The sequence below is a fragment of the Pinus tabuliformis genome, chromosome 1_2, assembly GCF_031772625.1.
Source record: "Pinus tabuliformis cultivar Carrire ecotype Pingquan chromosome 1_2, CPIR1, whole genome shotgun sequence".
In the NCBI taxonomy this organism is placed as follows: Eukaryota; Viridiplantae; Streptophyta; class Pinopsida; order Pinales; family Pinaceae; genus Pinus; species Pinus tabuliformis.
The window spans coordinates 194,920,584-194,943,016 of record NC_142298.1 but is presented as its reverse complement, the minus strand read 5'-3'; the positions used below and the strand labels follow the sequence as shown (position 1 = coordinate 194,943,016).

Genomic DNA, 22,433 nt, shown 5'->3' with positions numbered 1-22,433 from the left:
GATATGCTTGATATCAATGGAATTACTTTTAAATTTCAACAATTAATAATTTAAAAAATAAAATGAAAACAAATTTAATCCCTATAAGGCAATTGGTAAATCCAGAGTTTATAGATCCAGAGTTAAAACATTTGGTAGATCGTTCTGGCTCTTAGCAGCATTTGGTAGATCCAAAGTTAAAATAGATCTAAGCTGGTTATTTACACCTACATTTATATGGCATTTTTTCTTGCCTTGCTGATTTGGTTTTCCAATCATTGTGTTTTGGGTGCAGATAAGAAGCAGAAGGATAGGATAGAAATTAAAAAAGTACGAAGGCACAAAAGTTTTATTCACGGTAGCAAGACCGCCTTCTTTTGGGAAGCCAAAAAAGTAAACGAGAATGACAGTGTTACTCAACATGCTTCTCTAATGAAATTGTTGGTTGATCAAAGGCAGAAGATGGAAATTCTTGAGGTTGTGTGCAATATGCTTAAAGGTCTTGCGCTCAACCTGCACAAAGACACTTTCTCATAAGAGTTTGAAAAACAAAAAATCTACAAATTTCACTCATGATACTTTCTCAAAAGTGTTAAAAAAACAAAACATCTACAAATTTCACTCACGATGAAATTCAAGGATGAAGTTCAAGAAGAAACTGTGCACCAGCTCAAGAACCAAATGGATATCGAGGCACTACTCTCCCAACTCTGATCTCAGTCAGAATGGCAGCCAGCCACCATAATTTCATAAAATGAAGTTATATTTGTTTTCAGTTACAAGAAAATTTGTGAATCCGGCTAGGAAGCAAATCTGGACTCCTCAGAAGAGGACTCTGTTAACCAAGGGTTCTTTAGCATTGCAGATGATCTAACAAAGAGGCAACACTAGGTCGAAAATAAGTCATACCAAATCAATTAACAAAATAGTTGAATGTGTCGTGTACCACAGTTGAATGTGTCGTGTACCACAGGTTGCTATAATCATGGAATCTAGTAGAGCATGTTTCTCCATCAGATATGGCGTTATGAAATCTTTTGATGTGGGAAGTTATTTTTACATTTTTCAATCAGAAACAATATCAGATCGAGGTCATTGCTGATATCCAATCGAAGCTGACATTGCTGATATAAAATGAAGTCCTTGACATTGCTGATATAAAATTGAGTCCTCAACGTTGCTTGAGGACCCTTGTAAGCAACGTTGAGGACCCTTGTAAGCTGTAACAGTTAATTGCTGTTAGGTTGCTCGATTTTAACTTGTACCATCAGTACAATAAAAAGATACAATACACTTATCGCAACAATTATAAAAGCAAAATGTGAAATGGGAACTTCCATTTTGGATTATTTCTAATTTGGGCACAAAAATTAGCATGGAAGAAATGAGGACGACACCCAAATATGGGATAAAGAGTGAAACATGCTAATTAACTTTTTTAAATGAGCCATTAAGGGCGCTTGTCCACTGTACATCCACCATGAAAACAAACAATTCTGAAGCTTCTCAATTGTTACCCTCTGGATGTTATGGTTTTGAATTTGGCAACCCTTTGACTTGGCCACAAAGTAAATTTTGTAAAATAAATGGCTACTGTCTCATTTGTCTCTACAATTTCAGAATCACATTTTCAGAATCTTCAGCACTTAACAAGGCAAGATCCATGAAGAGATGGGCGGATAAGCAATAAATAGGTGAATATGAACAGCTCAGCATGACCCCCAAATAAAGCTGTTTACATGGTTTTGCACCCAAAATGCGATCTATCCCTATTGTGCATCATTTCATCGCATTCTAAACCTCATAGTGAGTATCTGGTGATAGCGTCTAAGTCCTCGTAGAAGCAAGGCTACAAACCGAACGATTTTGAATACCATAACCTTCCATGAAGTTTGGTAGAAATTAAGTGATATTCAGGTCTTGCATGCAACAAACCGTTGCACATATACGACTCAATTTGGAAGGTTTGTTGCACATATACAGTCGACTCAATTTGGAAATATCGCTGATTACTATAATGTATGTATTAAGAGTTTTACAAATCCCAGCAAATATATTGTTTTGGAAAATATACACCACACCATAAAAGGAACCCAAATATCTTTACCTCCCATGGAAATTTGAACATCAGCAAAAACAATAAAACTGTATCGCAGGATTGGAATAGCCGATGAAGTCAACAGAGTGACTGTAAAGCACGAACTCCAATAAAATCATTCATGTGCAACTTGACCAAGATATAAAAATCAACAGCATTTGGGTGCTCGTCAGCAAATTTGTTTAGATACATGTGCTTCAAAAAAATGGAGAGCGTTCCAATCTGCATATCCAGAGCTGAACCAGAGACACTCACAAGAATAAGACCAGCTTCAATGTTTCAACCCATATAATAGTTACTTGCTCCTGACAGGCAGTCGCAACATATCAAGAGCAACTAACAGACCAATACCTGAAAGGACTCAAGTACCTTATCACAATTTTGGGGTTATGGCCCTCTATGATGGAAATGAAACATATCATCAAAATTTGTAAAACAATTCTTGGACAAACTTTCATTATCTTTACAAGACTGGATGGGGTAAACAAAATGTATGTGGTCCAGCCACCTGGAAACCTCTACTGCAATGCATAACTGAAAATCAATCACGAAGGCCTCCTTCGCCTTGGTGCTACATCATCATCAAGTTCACGTGTAACTGAAGATTTGATACTACCTCTAGATCTTCCATCTCTGCTATACTTCATGTCAGCTTTGTCATCTTCTCTACTTCTTTCTCTTCGAGATGCACTTCCTGCCCTGCTAGCCATGTCTTTATCACCTGCTCTTGGGCTACCTCTGGCCTGCAAATCAGCAGCCTCTTTAGATCGAGAACTGTGGGCCTTAAGCCCATCTTCTTCATTCCTTAGATGTCTGATATCGCTGCCACCATCAACTGTTCTAGCAGAATGCACCACCCCATTACCATAACTCTTCCACTTAACTTCGTTTTCTTCACGCCGTGCACGTCTGGAGTCACTTCTAAACTCTGCTGACCTGCCAGAATGCAATGGTCTCAACTTTCTCAAGTACTCACAATGCTTTGATCTGCCAGTAGAATCCAGCCAACCAGATCTATTAATATTGCGGGGAGACAATCGACGTGGTGAACTCCTTGTGGGAATTGAGTGCCTCCTTGAATCATAATCCCTGATGTGTTCCGCATCCCTTCTGTCACTGGACCATTTTGTTGTTTGTGGAGAAGAACGTTGATTTCTGGAAGATGGTAACGAACTCATTGTATGTCGAGAAATTCCTACCCGATGAGATGGAGATTTCAGCCTCTCCGGTCTTGTCTCAGTCCTGATGTTAGGAGACCTGCTGCGTCTTCTAGATCCTGAACCCCCGTCTAGCCCACTGAAAGTTCTTCCTCTTGGAGAGGACCACATTCGTGGAGAGCGTGTCCTCGATCTTGATGAAGACTTTGATGGTGAGCGAGATCTGTAAGATAGTGAACTCCTTAAGGTTGGTGATCTCCTTCTGAGCGGTGGTGACAAGCTCCTATCTCTCCTTACCAAGCGATAATCAGCTGATTGGATTGACCTATGAGAATCAACCATGGAGGGATCCAGCCCACCATTACCACCAAACAATGCCCTTCCATACCTTTCTGGGCCTCCTCGCCTCAGAGGGCCAATAGCAGCTGAACCAAATCCAGTTCTACCCCTACCCCTGCCCCTGCCCCTGCCCATAGTCACTCGTCTATCAGGGCTCACACTCGTATCTCTGCCAGGTTCCATACCCTTTTGTAATCCAAACAATGTGTTCCCACCACCATCCACTAAGGATCCCTTTCCCATTATCTTCCCATGGCTACCTCGACCAGTACCTGTCAAGGGGCACATTTCTCCCCTTACTGTAAGGCCTGAGCTACTGGCTTTTACAATTGTTCCATCAGGTGCCACGACAAAACCATTGCTTTCAACCTTGGCAGCAGCAACAGCAGCAGCATTCGTATGTCCTAGTGGCCCAAATCCAGTAGGACTAGCATAATAGTTTGGAGAATGATGTCTACTTGATCCCCATTGCCCATTTGTAGGACCCATCCAGGAATCACCCCTTCCTCTACTACGCATTCCATGCATAGACCTGCCCCTTCCAGCAGTCCTTACTCTACCCGTTCCCCTTGAAGCGAATCTTGGACTTGTATCAAGACCATCATCCCTGATTGACACGAAGACATAGCTGAAATCAGACACATTGCATAAGCTAAACAAAGAAGAATATGAAAGAACAAGAAATGTAAAAGTGTATACCTGATTCGTGCTAGGTAGACTCCATCTCTTCCAGAAGCACAATACCTAGCTCTATCCATTTGCATAGCTTCAATAGATCCTATCTGCCCCAGAAAGCACCTTTGACTGGGACCAGCCCAGCCAAAACCTTGACCCCGCTTTGCAATATTTTCTTCGACACTCTTGAGTGCTTCTTCTGCTGTTGTAAACCCTTCAGGTAATTGATCCCATCCAGAAAACTTCTGCCTTGATGAGGTTGGATTCTTTACTTTCCTCAGTTCTGGAGGCTCATGTGAATCCAGGGAGCAATGTTGCCTAACCTCCATAGCTGTCTGACTATCTTGACGGAATATTTCGATTGATTTCGAATCACCTTCAATTTCTGACCTGTCCAAAGCTGATGCATTGGCTTTATTGTTTCCTTGCTTGAGTGAGCTCACCTGGACAGCTTCGACAAATTGCCCATCTTGCAACACTTGATTAGTATCAATACAGTTTTCACCCCTTTCTCCCTGTTGTGCATCATTCCTATTCATTTCATGTTCAACATTTTCAGTATCTGTAGGACCCTCCCCTTTACATTTACTCTCAGCTTGAAGTGATGTGGAAACCCTCTCATCAGAAATACCAAGTTCATCCGCATCTCTACCATCCGAGTAACCGTAGTCAACACGTTCAGCTTCCAGTTCTTCTGCTATATCTTCATCCCAATAACAAGAATTTTGATCTCTGTATTCTCCATCTTCATATTGGGAATCATCATCCGCTTGCCCATCCATCATCCTTCCGGTATAAGAAACAGGTTCATCATCTTCTTCATAAACATCATCACTGGCGACTTCTGAGACCATCTCTACAGAACATTCATCCAATGCCTCCTCCTGACCTTTAGACTTCCCAATGTTGGTGCATGCATCAACAGCTGCAAGAGCATCCAGCTTGCAGACACTCTGTTCAACAGCCACATGACAATCAACCATACAAACACCCTGACTAATTGCTACAGTGTCTTTCACATTGCAAGCGCTCTCATCAACTGTCACTGGAAACCCAATATTGACCTCCCTCTCTTCAACAGCCTCAATGGACTCAACCTTGCAGGCACTTTCATAACCTGCAAAAGTGTCGTTAACAATGCAGACACTCTCATTACCAGTTACTGGGGCATCAACCTTAGAGACACTCTCACGAACTGCAACAATATCATGAACCTTGTCATCAATCTGCGTATTTAAAATAGACACACCACCCTTGCAGACATTCAAATCAAGTCTCACAGGAGTGTCAACCGTAGAAACACTCTCATCAATTGCCATGGGTTCTTCAACCATGCCCAGGCTTTCATCTTTTAAACCAGGTTCATCATCATGGCAGAAATTATCATTGACAGCCATAGTCGCATCAACACTGCGAAATCCTTCAACAACTGGGAAAGACACATCAACATTTGGTCCACTGTCGGTAGTGTTACAAGGTGAGTCAGAAACAGTGCCATCTTTTTGAACCTCAGTGCCATCGCAAACTTCAATCTCATGTTTGACATGCCCCAAAGCATGCTTATGAGAAGCAAACGCTTCCTTATATCCACAGTGATTTTCTTTAGAAGTTTCATTCGATACTGTTATAGAATCCTTTACAAGAGCTATCCCCTGCGCTACTTTACAGGATGCATCAATTTCTGGAATTAAGGTAAGGTGTCTGTCAGCTGGTGCTTGAAGATGCATCTCTGAAACATGACTCGCATTGCTAGTTTCTTGTCTACCAATTTCACTTTCAGTATAAATGTCTTTAGCGGAGTCAGAAATTCCATGTGATAGAGCAATGGATAGATTCAAACCATTTTCGCTGCCAAAGCCATCTGATTTAGCAACACTCATTGCCGATGAATCACGGTTAGCCAACACTTCATCGTGAACTGACTGATGTTTTAAAGCAGTATCAATATGAAAACCAAGAGAAATATTAGAATCAACATGCTTATCAAATAGTGAGAGTTGTTCCAAAGTCTTTGGCTGATGAACATTCATGCCATCACCCTTTCTGACTATATCTTGTTCTAAACTTCTAATATCACCCTTCCATTCTGCAACTGCAACCTGAAGCTGAATATCCTCTGAATATACAATATTATTGTTATTTAGAGATCTTCCTGGTATTTTTGAAAAAGATTCTGTTCCAGTAGCTCCAATTAGATCCTCTGGTGGGTTTTCCCATTTGTCCATCACAGTATTCAGGTCCCAATGAGATCTGTCATCATTCAAATATCCAGAATCCAATCTCAAAAGTTTTCCACTTTTGTTTCCTCTGTTTTCAGACAGCTTTACAGGGCAAGAACCTATTGCATTTCCATCATTGGCTAAACAAGAAATCTCAGGTCCTCTACTAATATTATTGCTTACTAGTTCCAGATCCATCGGCTGACCCACTTCATCATTGACAGCAAGACCCACATCTCTTTCACCAAGAGAGATGTATTTTTCTATCTCATCACCTGTGTGCCTCTTATCCTCCAATTCAGATGCTTGATAAATCTTGGGAGTCACGTGTGTTTGATCCTCGCAATCTTTTTCATGAATTTGCAATTCTGTAACAACCTCTTCTCCACCTGGAATTTCCATGCCATCTTTCACACTTAATGATGCTACCTTTGCACTCTCTGATGGCTGGAATTGTGCTCTGGCCCCTATGTCTTCTACGTTATTAACACTGTTCCCAAGATCACTTATACAAGCAGCTGCTGCTAACATTGAAATTCCGGAAAAATCTGCACTGCTAACAACTTTGGCACGAATAGAATTTCCATTGTTGCACATTTCAGTAGATTGAATTTCATTTTCAATTGTGCCTCCAAAATCTTGTTGAGGACATTCCCCTGTAATAGCAATGCCATCCAGAATATGTTGCTCTCCAGGGCCATTCAAGTTGACATGGGGTCTTTCTGGAGAAGAAACTTCACAAAATGTTTTAGGCTTTGCAATTTCTGGGGATGGTGATCTTGGTGGAGAGGGAGAGCAGACCAAATTAAATTTCCGTTTCTTTATCGGGACACTTGTAACAGCATCATTAAACCGCCGAGTCAGCGATTTCTGTCCCACCTGCTCAAGTCGACACTATCAGATACTTTATGATAAGTCTAAGCCATTTCAAGCTACTAAAATTGAATAAAAATAAAATAAAAATAAGCACCTTTTCAGATTCAGAGATTGACATATCATCCTTCTCAGGTGTCGATACAACTTGCCCACCAATGTCTTCTTTCACACTATTCGAAGGAGATCGCTTCTTACCCATTGATTCATTGCTAAGCAACCGCTTACGAGCTCGCTTCAATGCTCTACCATCTGAATTCGTAGCTGTCACCGTCTTCGTGAAGCTCAAATTTGGGGCAGGGAGTTTTGAAAACTCATCTCCTGCTTCACCTGTTCCGGTCTGTGTGTCAAAAAGCAGCCTTCCATTGCTTAGCGTTCCATTACCACCACAAACCTTACAAGAAGTGCCTGCCTGTCTGTTACAAAACCTAGAAGTTGCTCGAGAAGCATCAACACAACTAGGATGTGCAACAACTAAGCCTCCGTTGCAGGTGCAAGGATGAATCTGCAAATGAATCATAAATGGTACCTGTTAGCAGGTACTGTTTTACAACGAACCCCTTCCAGATGATAGCCAATAGAGCAGAGACTAGTTCGACAGCAATAACAAAAAATACATCCAATAAGATCTAAGATCCTTCTGCTGCTAGCAAAGGAAACCCACCATTGCCTCGTGATCTTCATTGTCCTCACACCCACATATCCAACAAACTTGCTCCTCTGCAACCATCTCCCTGTGTTTTGAGTCATTGCATATGTCTTTAAGTGACATTTCGCTATATAATCCCTGCGAAACAGGTAAGAAACCACTTGTCAACCCCTTGTGTTAGTATTAATTTAATGACAACATATTATACGTTTTATTTCTACTTTTGAACCATGACGCCCTAAGCTGATAACAGCCTGCCAGTGCCTGCATCTGGAGGCCATTACCTTGAGGCAGTTCGTTATTCAGCCTTAACAAGGCCCTATGAAAGCCTTTCACTCCAGATCATGTTGCTCAAATAAAAACTGTGTTGCTGAAGCATTTTAGGTAGGCAGATAGACACAAGCTGATGAAAAACTTCAAGGCAATCTAATACAGATAACATCATCCCTTTCAAAATAGCATGACCTGTGTATGTCCTAAGGGCAAAATAAGCAAAACTCTGCAAGATTATCCCTGTGAAATTTTGCCCCTGTATTTTTTTTAATAAAGCAACGATGCAATACATTTTCCCAAATTTTCTGCCCAAGCATAGATTGCACACTGGCAAAGCCTCCTGCAGACAGATTAATCAACAACCGATCCCTGTTCAAAGATTTTTTGCACCCTTGCAACTATTTTTCCCTGTTAAAAACACCGCCTTGAATGTCATGTCTTTTTGTATGCCTGGAACTAACCTGTTCATCCATCCTGATGACAACAATCTCCTTCTCCACGTTCTGACAAGCCAGGCATATGGTATCCTCAAAAACCTGCATAATAAAAAAAACAGCAACGAAAATTAACCCCAACCAAAAAGGTCATTTTTTCTAAAACACAAATTAAGTCAATCACTGCACTGAAATGCGGTTAGTGATAATCCACCCTAAACCAGGACCTTCCCTACTCACGAGTGATGGGCAGTACTCTAACCTTCACTGTAAAAAGACAAAAGATGATTGTTGCATAACAAGTATCAGCCACGCAGATAAATAATCTGGTAAATGATAAAGGCTACTTTCACCACAAAATTCAGAATACTTCGTGCAATGCAAAAACAAGAGATCCAAATTAAATATCTAACCCCATGCTAAAATTTCAACCAAAAGCGCCACTATGATGCACACAAAACATTTGCCCCGAATGAATATTCCCACTGCAATGCACACAAAAGACTTGCCCGAAATTAATCCTTGACGGTTAGCAGGATATCCTCAAACCCTCGCAAGGTGAAAAACAAAAATCTAAACCCCTGAAATACCCAAGCCCCCAAGTCCCTGAATGGGAGGATCCCAAAACTACAGACCCCGGACCTGTAAAACAAACTCACCTCTATCTACCAAAAGGAGAAACATCCATTTTAGACCCTAGTAGATGAGAAAACTTCCAGACCCATCCCAACCGAGCTGCAAGTGTAGCCCAGAGGGAAGTTAAATAGAGTGCAGCACTGTAAGCACTGGCAGTTTCGATTTCAAACTGTTTCAAATTCATGGACGTTAGCCACAACAGGACAACCAGGTTCATGAAAGTGGGTTGTGTTATAGCCCCACCGGGCTTCGACTCTTCAAAGAAGTGGTCTGCGCTGACTTCTTGAAACGTGGTCAATGCCCTTTGAGGTTAATGCCCAAAACTTTCTCGAGTTTCCAATTCATGGATTCAATGCAAAACCCAGATAAAAAGAAATCAAATCAACCTGTGTATCATCCAGCAGAGCATCATCGTTGCTTTTTCCTAGCTGTCCAACGCAACACCTGCAAGAAGCTATCTTCCTCGAATTAGACACAGCATCGCCCCGATGGCGGCCATGCCTGCTCCGCGAGCCTGCACCTCCTCTAAGAAATTCAACAGCCTTCTTAATCGCCTCTTCGACCGACTCATTGACTCTGAACGACACCGATCGAAGCAACCCAGCACGCGTCTCGCCCACTGCGGCCACAAACCGCAAGCCATTCAATCCGTTCCTCCTCACACAAACAAACATGGTCATCACCCTCTTCCTGCTCCTCGTCCTACTAACAACAGAACTCCTACTCCTTCCAGTAGCATTGCCCCTCATATTTCTCCTGTTACTGTTTCCGCCAGATCCAGCAGAGACAGACGTAGACGAATCAGATAAACCCTCGTCCTTATTCCCCGACAGAAACCTCCTAAACTCTGCAAAACACTCCGTCGAACATGCAAAACTCAAGGCATTAGCCTCCGCCTCCGCATCTTCGTCGCAGTCAAAACTTTTAGACCACCCTAACTTATTACTATTATTACCATCGGCCGGCCTGCATTCAACGATGAAGCATTTTCGGCTGCCCTCGATACCTTTCTTCACAGAAATCGTCTGCAGTGTCATCATTTTTCTCGCGTATCAAGATTCGGTTCCTTACCTTGCTCTGTGAGGCCGGCGCTTCCTGCGTTCAAAACCCTAATTAAAAAAACTGGGATTTTCTACAGATTTGGCCACAGCCAATATCACAAACAATGCTGGCAAAAGGCCCCAAAGAAACCAGATGCCTTCGCCGCCGCGATGATATTCTCAGCTTTTCTCTGCGCTACTGCAACAATCGATCTTGCTAGGGTTTCGAGGGTTTCAAGCTCCTCAAGATTCCTGCCTCTGTTATTATGTGAAATAAATATTGTGTTAGACATATGTGGCTATGGATCTATGAAGGGTATATATAGAAGGCCACTATCACAAATCTGACCTAAATATGGTCCTGCCTTTCCTTTTCGGGCGTCCCATGAACGTTTCAATTTGGTGTTGGACTTTGCTTCAAACTCTTATGGGCGAGTATTATTGTGAACGGAACTCTTGAGGAAATAGAATTTTATATATATTAATATAGATAATGTAGTTTATAATAGTTATTTGGGGTAGAATCGATATAAAAGTGGATATTATTTGGTGAATTGATATCATTACATGTGGCCTATCTAAAGTTATTTGTGGTCAAATTGATATAAAAGTGGATATTATTTGTTGTATTGATATCATTACATGTGGCCAATATAAAGCTATACAAATATACAATATGCATGAAACATTCCAACTTATATTACTAAATAGAAGAGTTATCGTTGCTCGAAAATAAGTGTAACAATGAAACTAAATTTGCATTTTAAAACCCTTTTTTAATACTTTCTTGAAATTACATAAAAAGTAGAGTACCCAACTCCAAGACATCATAATCACTATTAAGGTGTTGGACATTTTGACATAACGAACATCTATGTGTGGTTTGAAATAGTGTTATTTATATAAGGATATAATCTATGTGGTTTGAAAAAGTGTTATTTATATGAAGATATAATTTATAAGGGATAGATTAATTAGTTTTTGTAGGGTTTAGTTTTTATTAAGGTTTAGGTTTAAATTTTATGGGAGGTGTTGAGGGTGTGAGTTAATTGTTGGATAACATTTCTCAAGAGGTATTTAAATTTAATTATATTTCGCACAATTTTAGTGACAATATCACACTGTTCGGTGAATCGTTCTTTCATGTAACATCAGGAGTGATCACAGCCTAAGCACAGTCTAGCCTGGAAAAAAATAGAGAGAGAGACACTAGAAGAATAAAATGGATATGTGAACTATAAAGATGGAGTGGCAAAAGGCCAAAATATTATTGCAACAAGAATGTAACTATGTACACTAATAAAGATGAATATAATTTATGTTTCTTTAGATTATTGTGGTGAGTGAGTAATAAGCATGTACATGATCTTGTATGAAAGCTTGTATATCATGAGAATGTTGTGATAATGAGCCTATTAACACTAAGGTATTGGATAGCCCCCAAGGGGTGGATCAATTGGCAAGTGTAGTGAAAATGAAGTGTTATGTACCAAAATATTTGAGCTTCGAACCCCCCTGACTTACCTATGTTTGCGGAAGGGGCATACATAAGCATTTAGGGGTTATAGTGGTAGTGATTGAAATCGGCCCCGTGTCACGCAAGGACGAAATCAACCTAGTTTTTTATTCCTCTAGTCACAAAACAAATCTAAAACAAAAAAACATTAAGGTTTGGATGTTTGTATGAATATTTATGTAGGGGTTTGGCTATTGATATTAAGAGAGTTATGAGTATATAATCTTGGATGTTAAGTTATGAGATGTCTACATACTAATGGATTTGAGTATTTATACATTGTTGTTTAAGTACAAGGTCACTAATTGTTTGGGAATGTGATCCACGTGTACATGATTAATAGTGACAAGGTGCGAGTTAGCAAGTATTGAGGTTGGTGGGAAAAGAACATGGTTTGGTTATTTCATTCCCAATCTCTTTTCCTAAAATAGTTAGAGTGCAATACTCTCTCCTTCCACTATTTTTTCCCATCCCTTCCTTTATGTTGTATCTTTCCTACCTCATATAACCATCTTGCATGGAGTATTAATGCAATAAAGCTCACTAATATCATCAGTTTGGTTGTGAGGACAAGATTTTTAATTCCCCCGCTATTCCTTTTTATATCCAAGTAAATGAGTCAAGGATAGTGTTCTAGTGTAGTAGGTTAGGTAGGCAAATATTTAATCCTACATGAGTGATTGGTATCTCTTTAAGTGTACGTAAAGGATATCATTTTATTAAGCATGACATGTAAATTTAAAGCCAAGCCAAGAAGCCAGTGTTAAGATTTCATTATTGAATAAAACCATTGGAGGTTCACATTATGATCTGATAATCACCCTATGAGTGACCTCAGTGAAAGATTTATTGAATAAAGGTATTACAGACTCATATGCTGGTGTGTGTGTCTATGTTATTTAAGCAACGGATCGATCAGATTGCAAATACACAAACACTTGAAATGGAAAGACAGTAGAGAAATACAGTAAGCAAATACAAGAACACAAGAAATTAATAAGGAGTTCACCCTATCCTCCAAGGCTACATCTCCGGTCCAGCTCTCAGTGGTGGCCTTATTTTATTGTGTCTTAAGCAGAGAATTACAATGCAGGGACTCAATATGAGTCTCCTGAAATAGGTTTGCTTGGCAGGGTGGTTCTTGGATTCCCCAAGCCACTGGAGTGCACAGACTCTTTTGCCTACCAGCTCTGTGACCTTCTGGTCTATAATGGAGAGAGCCCAATGTGGTGCTCAGTCCGGATAGATCCTCTCTGGGATGGCTTGAATCTCTCAAGCTCTCTGGTGCTCGATGCTGCCTCTGGTCAGCTCGGCCCTCTGTCTTCCATTCTGCTTTTGCTTCACTGTTTTCTTCACTTCTCTGTCTTATGTCTTCCTCTCTGTGTCTCGTCCTCCTCTCAGGGTTCTCTCTGTCTTCTGTTCTCTATTCATGGCTTTAAAGCCATTTTTTCCCATGTTTGTTCAGTTCCTCTTCCTCCTCCGTTGAATCGCCTACTGCAGCTGTGCTTGGAGTTCCCTGTTCGGCGTCATCAGTAGGCTCATAAGGAGTGGCCACATGTCCTCCTATAACAGCGCCAGCCTGCTTCGTCGGTTCAATTTTTTGGTTACATCGTGGAATGAGTCTTCCTCCACCATGGCGGTCAAAGTGGACCTCAAATTCTTCGCAATCACGGCTTATTCCCTCATTAAATCCAGTCTTGTTGTCGGGCGCGATGTCAACCGTCAGATCTGGACCCCCTAGATCCAATGCCATCCGCTCATTTCGCACGGTTGACTTGCTCGACCGTTAGCACGCGATGAGCAGCGATTTTCTCTCTCCTCCGCTTGCCACATGTCGATCGCTGAGTGGGATCGCTCCGCTTTCATCCAAAACTGCATACGATTCAAGGAGCCCCCAATCAATACCGCTGGTTTCGGAGCGAGCCCTGCCTTTTAGCTTTAGCCTTTTCCCCACGGTTCCCGGCTCTTCCATGTGACCATCGCTTGGGGCCTTCCCATTTCGAGGGTTTTCGCCCAGCGATCGCGCATCAAAAAACTCCTCTGTTTCCCGATCTGGGCCTCCTAGGGGCTAATTTCGCTTCCCGCGCAGTCTCCATGGGCCTCGGTTAGTGTGCTTTGACCGAGGTCCTCATTGTTCCACGTTGGCTGCCACTGCCACTAGTTTATAGGTGTTTTTGACCGTTGTTCTAAATTTTTTTATGTTTGTCCCCACCTGATACAATCATGGTTCTTTCGACAATTCTTTATGGATCCAATTCGGATCACGACCTTCCCACTGAAAAAGCTTTTGGACCACCAAAAGTTGGTTTTTAAGCATCGACTAAGTGAGGGTATTGCTTTCTCACTTGCCCAATCTCAATCCACTTTGCACTGCTTGGCTTTGAACCTTTGAGCCCAATCCTGAGGTACTCCACATCTCCCCTGCACGTTGTCCTTACCTTCCTCTCCAGCATTGTGTCTTCCTGCAATTCATTAAGATATTTAGGTAGCAGGTCGTTAATAGAAGGCAATTGACTCTGTTCTTCAGGGTCCTCAATCATTGAAGGTTCAAACAATCTCAAGCAATCTGCATTTACGACTGAGTAGATGTGCATGTAAGCTGGTAAACCAAGGCGAAAAGCATTTTCACCATTCTTCTCAAGTATCCTAAAGGGTCCATACCTAATAGGCTTTAGCTTTTTACCTTCACCTTGCATCATGTCCTTGCTGATATACAGCCAGACCTGGTCACCAAGTTGAAAACTATGCTCCATCCGATGCTTGTCATGCCTAGCCTTGTATTTGGCTTGGCTCTTTTCCAGCTGTTCCTGTACTGCCTGGTGGATCTCCTGGATCTGTTCAATGAACCTAGTTGCCCTGTCCACATCACTGTGTCCATAAACCATGGTATCTTTACTAAAGACAAAATCCAAAGGAGACCTTGGTGTGAAACCAAAACATGTCTCAAAAGGAGATCTATGTGTAGAAGAATGCTTTGCTCTATTGTAAGCATGCTGCACATAACACAAATGTTTATCCCAAAGCTTAGGATGTTTGCTGTAATATCCTCTTAGTAACTAGATCATTGTCCTATTAACTACTTCTGTTTGGCCATCAGTTTGTGGATGAAACGTTGTGCTTTCTTCAATTTGGTGTCCATCAGTTCCCACAAACTTGACCAAAACTTCCCCACAAATCGGGTGTCTCGATTAGATACAATAGAAGTGGGTAATCCAAAATGAACCCATACATGTTCAAAGAATAATTTTGCAGTCTGTTCAGCTGTAATCTGTTTATTACAAGGTATCAAAATACGCATTTTGCTGAACCTATCCACAACAACATATAGATAATCATGACCTTTCCTAGATTTAGGCAGTCCTCCAACAAAATCCATGGAAACACTTTCCCAAGGGTGAGAAGGTACTAGTAAGGGAGTGTACAAGCCTAGTTTTCTGTTGTTGGGCTTGCTTTTAGCACACATAGCACATCCTCTTACATATCTAGAAACTGTCTCATTCATTTTTGGCCAATAACAAAACCTTTGCAGTTGTGCAACTGTTTTGCTTACCCCAAAGTGACCTGATATCAGAGAAGTGTGTGCTTCCCTAATTATCTTTACTCTCTCAGTTTGTGGAATGCAGAGTTTCCAAAATGATATAAGAGTCAGTCCTTCACATGATAGTCCAATTCTTCTACTCTTTTGCATTGACTCAAAGTTGCATATACATCTTTAAAGTCCATATCCTAAGCATATTGTTCAGTGTAGCTCTCATATAGTACAGAATTATGCTTAAGCATGGTAGATGCATTTATAATGGGTCTAGATAACATGTCTGCAACTTTGTTATGTATGCCCTTTTTATATCTGATGACTAAATGAAACTGTTGTAGAAAACCCATCCATCTGTAATGTCTTGATTGTTGCAACTTAGTTTGGGAGTGCAGATATTGAAGTGGTTGATGATCAGTATGTATTACTGTCTCTTTGCCCATTAAGTAATGTTTCCATTTTTTCACACTTTGAACTAATGCATACAATTCTTTATCATATGTAAGATAGTTAACTACTGCAGGATTAAAAGTCTCAGAATGATAACATATGGGTTTACCGTGCTGAGTCAACACTGCTCCCATGGCATAGTCACTTGCATCAGTTTGGATATCAAATGGTCTTTGCAAATCAGGCAGTGCTAGTACAGGTGTTGTACTAATCTTTTCTTTCAAGGTGTCGAAGGCTTTCTGATGTTTGCCTCCCCACTGAAACACCTTGTTCAATCATGGTAAAGCATGTAAGGGAGCTGCAATTGAGGAAAAGTTAGAAATGAACTTCCTCCAATATTGTGTTGCTCTGAAGAAGCTTCTCACTTCTGTAGCAGACTTGGGTTTAGGCTAATTTACAATGACTGCCACTTTAGAGGGATCTATTTTCAATTCACCTCCTCCTACTATATGTCCCAAGTAGTTTAGAGATGTTTTGCCAAATTCACATTTTGAGAGTTTAACATAAAGTTTTTCTCTTTTCAAAACATCTAGTGTCTACTTAACATGCTTTAAATGTTCTTCCCACGTTTTACTAAAAATCAGAATGTCATCCAGATACACAATGACAAAATCATCAAGAAGAGGTCTGAGTACATCATTCATTAATCTCATGAAAGTATCAGGAGCATTAGTTAAGCCAAAAGGCATAACCAGCCACTCATACAATCCCTGCTTTGTTTTGAAAGCAATCTTCCATGCATCTTGCTCTGCAACTCTGACCTGATGGTATCCACTGTGCAAAACTAGCTTGGTGAAATAAATAGCTTCCTTTAATTGATCTAAAAGATCATCTATGCGAGGAAGGGGATAACGATTTTTTATTGTTATCTTATTCAGTGCTCGGTAGTCAATGCACATTCTCCACAAGCCATCTTTCTTTCTCACCAAAATGATTGGTGACCCACATGGTGATGTGCTAGGCCTGATGAACCCCTTCTCGAGCAACTCTTGCACCTGCTTCTTGATTTCAGCATTCTCTAAAGCAGACAACCTGTACATCCCAATGTTAGGCAACAGAACATCTTGTTGCAAAATAATATCATGTACTATTTCCTTTTTGGGTGGCATACCTTTAGGTTCTTGAAATAAGACATCATACTCTGAAACAACCTTTTCTATATCAGCTTGTTGTTCAACATTACAACCCTTAAATACATTGGTTTTATCAGGTTTCTTTTCCTTCACAACCATTAGTAAGAATTGTTTGCATGAATTTATCATTTTTTTCATCTGCCCTGAGTTTATGAGAGTATAATTATTCTTGATCTTATGAGCTCTTACAAAGTATTCAATTCCATCTTTAACAAGTAGATACTTGTTCTCAGCTCTATAGAAAATAGCCTTTTTATCATACAAGTAAGGACTTCCTAAAACAATTCCACATATATCCAAAGGAATTATGTCTAACTCAACCTCATCTACAAATGTTGACCCAAAATAAAACTTGAGTTTGCACTGTCTAGTCACTTGTACTTGTGCTTTATCATTCAACCATCCTAATGGGTATGGTTTCTTGTGAGGTGTAGTTGCTAATGCCAATTTCTATACAATTGCTTCATAAATTAGATTTACTTGTGAGCCACTATCAAACAAAGTACCAATCTTTTGATATTTGGAAACAACTCGGATATGGAAAAACTCATGTCTTTTTCTCTCATTTTCTTCATCAATAACAGATTGAGCAGACTTACTAGTAGATGCTTCAGAATTCCTACCTTTTATACCTGTGGCTACAATAGTTGTTTCATCTCTCGAGTCTGACCCAAAATCTTTTTGAACAGCTGCAACAGTCTCCTACTTGCCCTCGGACTTCTTAGGTCTCAGTTCTGGATGCAGAATCCAACAATGTTCATCATCATGCCCATCCTTTTTACAGTGAGTGCATGAAGCTTTGCTTTTCTGTGCAGTGTTAGCCTTCCTTGCTTTCCACTTCTGCTTTCTTTTCTCCTTGCTCTTGCTTGCAGTGGGTTGGGATGGTCCCCCAACTTCTGGATTTCCATTCTTTCCTATAGCTTCTAGATGAGTAGCTTGTACAGATACCTCATATATACTAGTGGGAGTAAACATGAGGATGGTATGCCCCGTGTAGCTGTGTAGACCACCAATATACTTCAAAAGTGTCTCTGGTGAGTCTAATGAGATCCCTAGAATCAATGCTCTCTTTCTAAATTCTTGAGTGTACCCTTGCACACTTTTCCCTTTCAACTGTCGAAGAGTTTGCCAACTCATCATGGCTTGTTGCATGTAGGCCAATGGATAGAACTGCTTTTTGATTGCAGAAGCAAATTCACTCCAGACAAAGATGGTCTTACCATGTCTTTTCATGTCAGCTTGGGTTCTTCCTTCCTACTAAACCAAGGCAGTGCCTCCTAGGCATAGGCTTGCCAGCTGAATCTTACTCTTGTCTGAGTCGATGTTCTGTACTCTGCAATACACATCGATTTGTCTAATCCAATTGTCCAACTTTTCAGCATTTATCTCTCCATCATATATAGGCAAGTCAAATTTAACATCTAGCTTGATCAAAGATGCTTTCTTATTATGCACAGGGCTATTAGGAGGTGTGAGAAAGCTTTCCTCTTTCCCTCTTCCTTTGGAGTGGTCATGGAAGTGAGACTCATCTTCTTCTTTATCTTGTTTAGAACCTGAGGAATCTTCAACCTTATGCTTTCTAAAGTCCCTCTACATTTCTTCTACCATAGACTTTATAGCTAGGAAACTTTCTATGAATTGAGGGTTTGGTCCCACAGAACCTTCTTCTAACATTGTCTTTCGAGGATAGACTCTCCCAATTTCAGGATTAGTTTCGACCAACTCTCCTTCCCCTAATTTGAGCTTTGATCTAGTGAGCATTCAAAAGCTAAACCAACACAAGCTTGTCTAACCTTACAACCTTAAGCTCTGATACCTCTTGATCTGATAATCACCCTATGAGTGACCTCAGTTAAAGATTTATTGAATAAAGGTATTATAGACTCATATGCTGGTGTGTGTGTCTATGTTATTTAAGCAACGAATCGATCAGATTGCAAATACACAGACACTTGAAATGGAAAGACAGCAGAGAAATACAGTAAGCAAATACAAGAACACAAGAAATTAATAAGGAGTTCACCCTATCCTCCAGGGCTACATCTCGGTCCAGCTCTCAGTGGTGGCCTTATTTTATTGTGTCTTAAGCAGAGAATTACAATGCAAGGACTCAATATGAGTCTCCTGAAACAGGTTTGCTTGGCAGGGTGGTTCTTGGATTCCCCAAGCCACTGGAGTGCACAGACTCTTTTGCCTACCAGCTCTGTGACCTTCTGGTCTATAATGGAGAGAGCCCAATGTGGTGCTCAGTCCAGACAGATCCTCTCTGGGATGGCTTGAATCTCTCAAGCTCTCTGTTGCTCGATGTTGCCTCTGGTCAACTCGGCCCTCTGTCTTCCATTCTGCTTTTGCTTCACTATTTTCTTCACTTCTCTGTGTTATGTATTCCTCTCTATGTCTCGTCCTCCTCTTAGAGTTCTCTCTGTCTTTTGTTCTTTGTTCATGGCTTTAAAGCCATTCGTTCCCATGTCTATTCAATTCCTCTTCTTCCTCTATCGAATCGCCTACTGCAGTTGCGCTTGGAATTCCTTGTTTGGCGTCATCATCAGGCTCATAGGGAGTGGCCACATGTCCTCCTGTAACGGCCCCAGCTTGCTTCATTGGTTCAATTCTTCGGTTACGTCGTGGAATGAGTCTTCCTCCACCGTGGCGGTCAAAGCGGACCTCAAATTCTTCGCAATCGCGGCTTATTCCCTCGTTAAATCCGGTCTTGTCGTCGGGCACGATGTCAACCGTCAGATCTGGACCCCCCACATCCAACGCCATCCGCTCATTTCACGCGGTTGACTTGCTCGACTGTTAGCACGCGATGAGTGGTGGTTTTCTCTCTCCTCTGCTTGCCATGCATTGATCGTTGAGTGGGATTGCTCCGCTTTCATCCAAAACTGCTTACCATTCAAGGAGCCCCCGATCAATACCATCAGTTTCGAAGCCGGTCCAGCCTTTTAGCTTTAGCCTTTTCTCCATGGTTCCCGGCTCTTCCATGTGACCGTCGCTCGGGGCCTTCCCATTTCAAGGGTTTTCGCCCAGCGATCGCACATCAAAAGCCTCCTCTGTTTCCCAATCTGGGCCTCCCAGGGGCTAATTTGGCCTCCTGCGCAGTCTCCGTGGGCCTTGGTCAGCGCGATTTTACCGAGGTCCTCGTCGTTCCACGCTGGCTGCCATTGCCATTGGTTTAGAGGTGTTTTTGACCGTTGTTATAAATTCTTTGATGTTTGTCCCGACCTGATACAGTCATGGTTCTTTTGACAATTCTTTATGGATCCAATTTGGATCACATTGAAATGTTGTGTACTCTAATTTTCAAGGACCTCAAGTTCATCTACAAAATATGTATTAGAGCAAGAAAGAGCCTAAGTGGAAAAGAAAGATGAAGAAGATAATTAAAAAGGTGTCAAAAGAAAAGGAGGGACATTGTCAAAAGAGATAAAGGAAGCAAATTGCATGTGTGAAGACAACCCTAGTAAGAGACAATTATTGGGTGGAGTTGTTGGAGAACAAGACAAAAGAAAATGCCAATGGTTGGTTAAGTTTCCACTAGATAATTCGTCACAATAAATATTATAAAAATAGATTGAAAACTATACTATGAGGGTTAATTTTCTTAGATTCTAAAATTATTAATGATTATTTTTTGCTTATGCATGTAATAGATAAGATATGGCAAATAGAGAACAATCAATTACAATCACAATGAACGCAAGATATGCTCTAGGATATCCTTGAGGAAGAAAATCCAACTAAAAGATGAGGTTACTCTACTTTCTTTTGTCTAGAATGGGAATACGGCAAGTATAAAGGAGAAGGAACTCTCTATTGAGTTACCTGATATTTGTGGCCTAGTAGGCCACTAGAGAACATTGAACCATCTATTATGCTCTCTCACTCACACTCCTTGTTATTTTGCTCTGTTTTGGAATAAGATTCAATCGAAACGAATGGAACCACGTTTCCTCCTAGTGACCTAGTTATAACATAACCTAATAGCAAGTTAGGGGTTAGTTTGACTCTTTCAACTCTCAACTAGAGTTTTAAATTTTACCCTTTTAAAGTATTCTTCCCAGTCCCCATGTGGCTAGCCCCTCTTACATGAGTAATAGGGGCTAATGTGGCATCCTCTCAAACCATGGTAGTCAAACATAGTAGGTCAACTTCCAAGAATCATTAACTTTTACATATGAAGTTTGACTGACACAATTATTGCACCATTCAAAAGGTATCTACGTGTAGAATAGTGCCATGGGTTTCAACACTCGGGTATGAGAGTTTTACCCCCCAAAAAATGTCATTTGAGGCCTCAAAATGGCTCCAAAAGGTTTCAGATCCCAATTCTCCAAACTGAGTCATGTTGATAAAATTGCTCCTGCAAGCTTATTCCTCCAATTTTTCCACTCTAAAAACATCTAGATAGATGAAAAATAATATAATAATCTAATCCATACCATACCTCCCCGTTTTGGGAGGCTTTTAGTACCCAAAATATTACTTAATGAGGTAGATTCTTTTCCTCTTCCATCTCCATAGAGTACCATTTAGCCTTACCATAACTTGTCCTTTCAACCTAATTTTCCAAAGGCCATGCTACCCCTATCATGTAGTTCTCTACCTCTTCTACAAAATCGTATCCTGTATTAACTTTACCTGGGCATCAATAGTTAAGTCCTCTGTGGAAGGTAGGACATGCTCCTCTTGATGATCCAACATGGAAGGCTCATAAATTTTTAGATTCTCTACATTTACCACTAAGTAAATGTGTATATATTAGGCATTATCTCCTACCTTTTCCAGTATCTCGAAAGAAACCTATTGCAAAGCCTTGATTTTCTTATCATGACCCTATAGCCTCTCTTTGTTTAACTGTAACATACATAGTCTCCCACTCTAAATGGACTCTTTGTCCTATGCTCATGCTTAGACTTGTACTTTTTATGTGACTTCTTCGATGTCTCCTATACTTGCAAATGGATCTACCTAATTTTCTCAACAAATGTTTCTGCTCTTAAAACATCCCCTATGAGATCCTTTCTCGCTTCTTCTCACTACCCATATACAACATCCAAAGGTGAAGGTGACAAATATCCAAATCAAGTTTCAAATGGAGACTTACTAGTGGAAGTGTGGATTACTCTATGATTAGATTGTTGTATATATACCAAAATTTCATCCTAGGTCTTTGAATGCTTCTGATTTTAACCCCTCAAAAGTTGCACCAAATTCATATTGATTATTTCTATTTGCCCATCTATTTGTAGATGGAATGTTGTAGACCTCTTTAACTTTATATTCATCTCCTCCCACAATGTAGTTTAAAAAGTACTAATAAATCTGGTATCCCCATTTGAAATGATGCTCCTTGGTATCCCAGAGTGCACCCAAACCTATTTGAAGAACGAGTTTCCTACTTATTTCCCTTTGTTCATCTTTCTACAT

General features: G+C 40.6%; 1 protein-coding gene across 3 annotated transcripts; it reads right to left on the bottom strand.

Annotated features, from left to right (window-relative positions):
* Positions 1-1,657: 1,657 nt before the first annotated feature.
* On the bottom strand, positions 1,658-10,728 carry LOC149205155 (uncharacterized). 3 transcript variants are annotated; one of them, XM_089394917.1, is made up of 6 exons: positions 9,719-10,728; positions 8,724-8,798; positions 8,005-8,127; positions 7,438-7,845; positions 4,273-7,346; positions 1,658-4,180 (listed from the first exon to the last, which is right to left on the bottom strand). In XM_089394917.1, exons 1-6 carry the CDS (start codon positions 10,370-10,372, stop codon positions 2,623-2,625), a joined length of 5,892 nt encoding a protein of 1,963 aa, XP_089251043.1. In that variant the 5' UTR covers positions 10,373-10,728; the 3' UTR covers positions 1,658-2,622. The 3 variants fall into 3 exon arrangements, with proteins under 3 accessions (XP_089251043.1, XP_089251044.1, XP_089251045.1); XM_089394918.1 differs by lacking the exon at positions 9,719-10,728 and adding an exon at positions 9,356-9,705; XM_089394919.1 differs by lacking the exons at positions 8,724-8,798; positions 9,719-10,728 and adding an exon at positions 8,274-8,659.
* Positions 10,729-22,433: the final 11,705 nt, after the last annotated feature.